A 3,588-nucleotide genomic window follows, 5' to 3' on the forward strand; every position below is an offset into this window, starting at 1 on the left:
AGTCCCTGAGTTCAAATCCCACAACAACAGCAAAAAAAAGACATTTGCACATCCCTGTTTCATTGCTGCACTATTCACAATAGCCAAATCATGGAAAGAGCCCAGATAACCTACAACAGATGAGTGGATCAATAAAATGTGGTATATAGAGAGAATGGAATTTTACTCAGCCATTAGAGAGGATAAAATTATGTCATGTGCAGGGAAATGGATGGACCGACAACAAATCATGCTGAGGTAAGCCAAATACCGAGGGATAAACAGTGCCCATTTTGTCTCATATATGGAAGCTAGATCTAAACTATAACTGGACATGATAACCTCTAGGCATTCACACACAAATAGACTAAAGGAGGATACCCTTAGAGGAGACCCCAAAAGTGTAACTTCTCTGAAATTTTAAAATACTATTTATAGGAACAAATTCCAAGAAATGGAAACATGGGTTTTTTGTTTGTTTGTTTTTTGTCGGTTGTGAGGCCTGAACTCTGGGCTTGGGCGCTGTCCTTGTGCTCTTCAGCTCAAGGCGAGCACTCTACAGCTTGAGCCAAAGAGCCACTTCCGGTTTTCTAGTGGTTTATTGGAGACAAGGGTCTCACGGACTTTTCCTGTGCCCTGCACGGGCTGGCTTTGAACCATGATCCTCAGCTCTCAGCCTCCTGAGTAGCTAGGATTACAGGCGTGAGCCACCCAGCTGGAAACATGGGTTTTTGTTTTCAGTGGTAGTGGTGGTGGTGTTTCTTCTTACTATTGAGGTTTTTTCCAGAGAGGGCAAGGGGAGCCAGAGAAAGGAAAGAGAAAGAGTGAACTAGAAAACTAATCATGAGGGCTGGGAAGGTGTCTCAGTGGTAGAGTGCTTGTCTTGCATGCATGAGACTCTGGGTTCGATTCCTCAGCACCACATAAGCAAAAAAGAAAAAAGCCAGAAGTGGCACTGTGGCTCAAGTGGTAGAGTGCTAGCCTTGAGCTGAAGAGCTGAGGGACAGTGCTCAGACCCAGAGTTCAAGTCCCACACCGACCAAAAAAAAAAAAGGCAACGAAAACTAATCATGAATAGCAATCATGCTATTAGGTATACACTATATAGAAAATGAACACATAACTTATGGGCAGGGATGGGAAGATGAACTGGAGGAAAGTGAAGGAAAGGTTGACACTGTTCAAAAAAGGGAATGTACTTTTACCTGACATGAAATAAGAATACTTGCTTAATATGCTCTAGGGGTTGGGTTAATTTTTAGCAACGCCAATGTTAACCCTCACTCTCTCCTAGGAAAAAAATCCTGAAGACCCACATGTTATTTATCTGATAAATCAGATTAAATGTAATGATATTTATTGTAATAATTATCTGCTTGGAATGAAGGATGGCAAGAAGGAGAAAAGGAAAAGAGATTAAAAAGGTAGAACAAGTCTTGCAAACAGCTTATTCTGACATTCTCTCACATATACCCAGTTTCTTTCAAAGATAAATATCAAGGTCAACCTCAAAAATGAAACATTAATTTAATTAGATTTTTTTACACTAAGCTTTTAATTATTTTCCCCATAAACAAAATTCACCATCATTAAACTTCATTCCCTTACCTGTCTCAGTTTCCCCATGTCTCCAGCAGTCTCTCCTCCTGGTAAAACGCATTCTTTTGGTCCAATCTGAATCAGAAGAGACTCAAGATTGGAGAGCTGATCATTATCAGGAAACTCACATAGTCCTAGCTTCCTCTGCAGGGTATCAACATACCCAACTCCAACCTGTCTTTGACCATCAACTGTCGACATTTTAACACCCATAACACCAATGGAAGTTGACATGTCATTGGTACCAAAGAGAATATCTTCAAACTGGGACAGATTGCCAGGAGAAGCCTAAGCAAAAAAAAAAGAAGGAAAGAAAAAGAAAAAGAAAAGAAAATTTAAACCACTGAACAGATTAGTAAAATGTACTAACATCAATTATTCAACCTTAATAAATTTTATTAATAAAGTATCTTATGAAAAAACCCTGCCAGTTAGATGTCCCAATTATTATCCCATTTGCTGTATCTCTCCTTCCTTTCCCAATTATTTACCCAACATATCTAAAGACCAATTTACAGAAAGTGATTTTGAAAGTCCGAGGTGATGGTTTATGACTGCAGTTCCCACACTTGGGAGGATGAAGCAGGAGTATTTCAAGTTTGAGGCCAGCCGGGGTTACTATCTCAAACTTGTTTCAAAAAAGGTACAATGTCTGCCTATGTGCTACTGAGGATCGAGGTTCAAAGTCAGCCTGGGAAGGAACATCTATAAGATTTTTTTTTGGGGGGGTGGTAAGTTGTGGGGCTTGAACCCTGAGCTTGGGCACTGTCCCTCGGCTCTTCAGCTCAAAGCAAGCGCTCTACTGCTTGAGCCACAGTGCTACTTCCGGTTTTCTGGTGGTTAACTGGAGATAAGAGTCTCATGGACTTTCCAGCCCGGGCTGGCTTTGAACCGTGACCCTCGGATCTCAGCCTCCTGAGTAGCTAAGAGTCTCATGGACTTTCCAGCCCAGGCTGGCTTTGAACCGTGACCCTCGGATCTCAGCCTCCTGAGTAGCTAGGAATACAAGCATGAGCCACCAGTGCCCGGCCTATATAAGACTTATAACTCCAATGAACTACTCAGAAAAAGCCAGAAGTGGTGCTTTGGCTCAAGTGGCAAAGCACTAGGCTTGAGCATAGAGAGGCTCAGGGACAGAACCCAAACCCTGAGTTCAAACCACAGGAACAGGAAAAAAAAAAAAAGAATTTAAAAGGAAAGATATGGCTCAATAGCACAGCTATACCACCCAAAACCACCACCACCTCCCAAAGAAAAAAAAAGCAAAATACTTACCTTAAATGCCATATACCAATCATTCTCCTTGGATGCTTTATTTCCAGCTCTATTCTTGAAAACTTCAACTCTATACTGACGAACCAGAAGAAGATCTTTTACAAAAGACTCAAAATTCATTTTACTAAGCACAACACTCTGCAGAGTCTTTGCTCCTAAAAATAAATATTATAGATGAGAATTTAAGGTAATAAGTATTTGAGTACCCAACACAATCTTCCCAACCTAATGTTCTCTCAGGATTTCAATCATTTAAAAAAACATGTTATCAAGTTTTTATTTGATGTTTCAGAAACTGACAGATGAAGGGTACAAAATGGTAAACAGACAAAACACCTGATTCTGTGAAACCTACCTGTCAGCATAAAATACTGGAAAAGATTAAAAAAAAAAAACAAGTAGACACACATATAGTTAATCTTAACTTGTCCTTATATAAAAACTACAAACTTGAGGTATCATTTGTCTAACACAACCCCTGGACTTAATATTTAAATATTAATTAATAAAAACTAAAGCTGGGCAGAGTGGCATGAACCAGTTACTTCCAGCTACTTGAGAGGCTGAGCTAGGATAGCTTGAGGAATTCAAGGATTCAAGACCAGACCAAGCAACACAGGAAGACCTCATCTCAAAACCGAACTGGGCACGGTACACTCTGAGGCTACAGCAGAAGGATCATATAGTGAAGACCAGGGTAGCCTGTACTACACAGTGAGACCCTAAGTCCAAGCA

The 3,588-nt window shown here is 40.4% G+C and overlaps 1 protein-coding gene across 1 annotated transcript; it reads right to left on the reverse strand.

Moving 5' to 3' along the window:
* Nucleotides 1-1,516: 1,516 nt before the first annotated feature.
* Nucleotides 1,517-3,029, reverse strand: LOC106002222 (DNA mismatch repair protein Msh2-like). Its single transcript, XM_013037136.1, has 2 exons — nt 2,854-3,029; nt 1,517-1,866 (listed from the first exon to the last, which is right to left on the reverse strand). Exons 1-2 carry the CDS (start codon nt 2,971-2,973, stop codon nt 1,576-1,578), a joined length of 411 nt encoding a protein of 136 aa, XP_012892590.1. The 5' UTR covers nt 2,974-3,029; the 3' UTR covers nt 1,517-1,575.
* Between the last annotated feature and the right edge of the window lie 559 nt (nt 3,030-3,588).

Source organism: Dipodomys ordii, unplaced genomic scaffold (genome assembly GCF_000151885.1).
Source record: "Dipodomys ordii isolate 6190 unplaced genomic scaffold, Dord_2.0 Scaffold5110, whole genome shotgun sequence".
NCBI lineage: Eukaryota > Metazoa > Chordata > Mammalia > Rodentia > Heteromyidae > Dipodomys > Dipodomys ordii.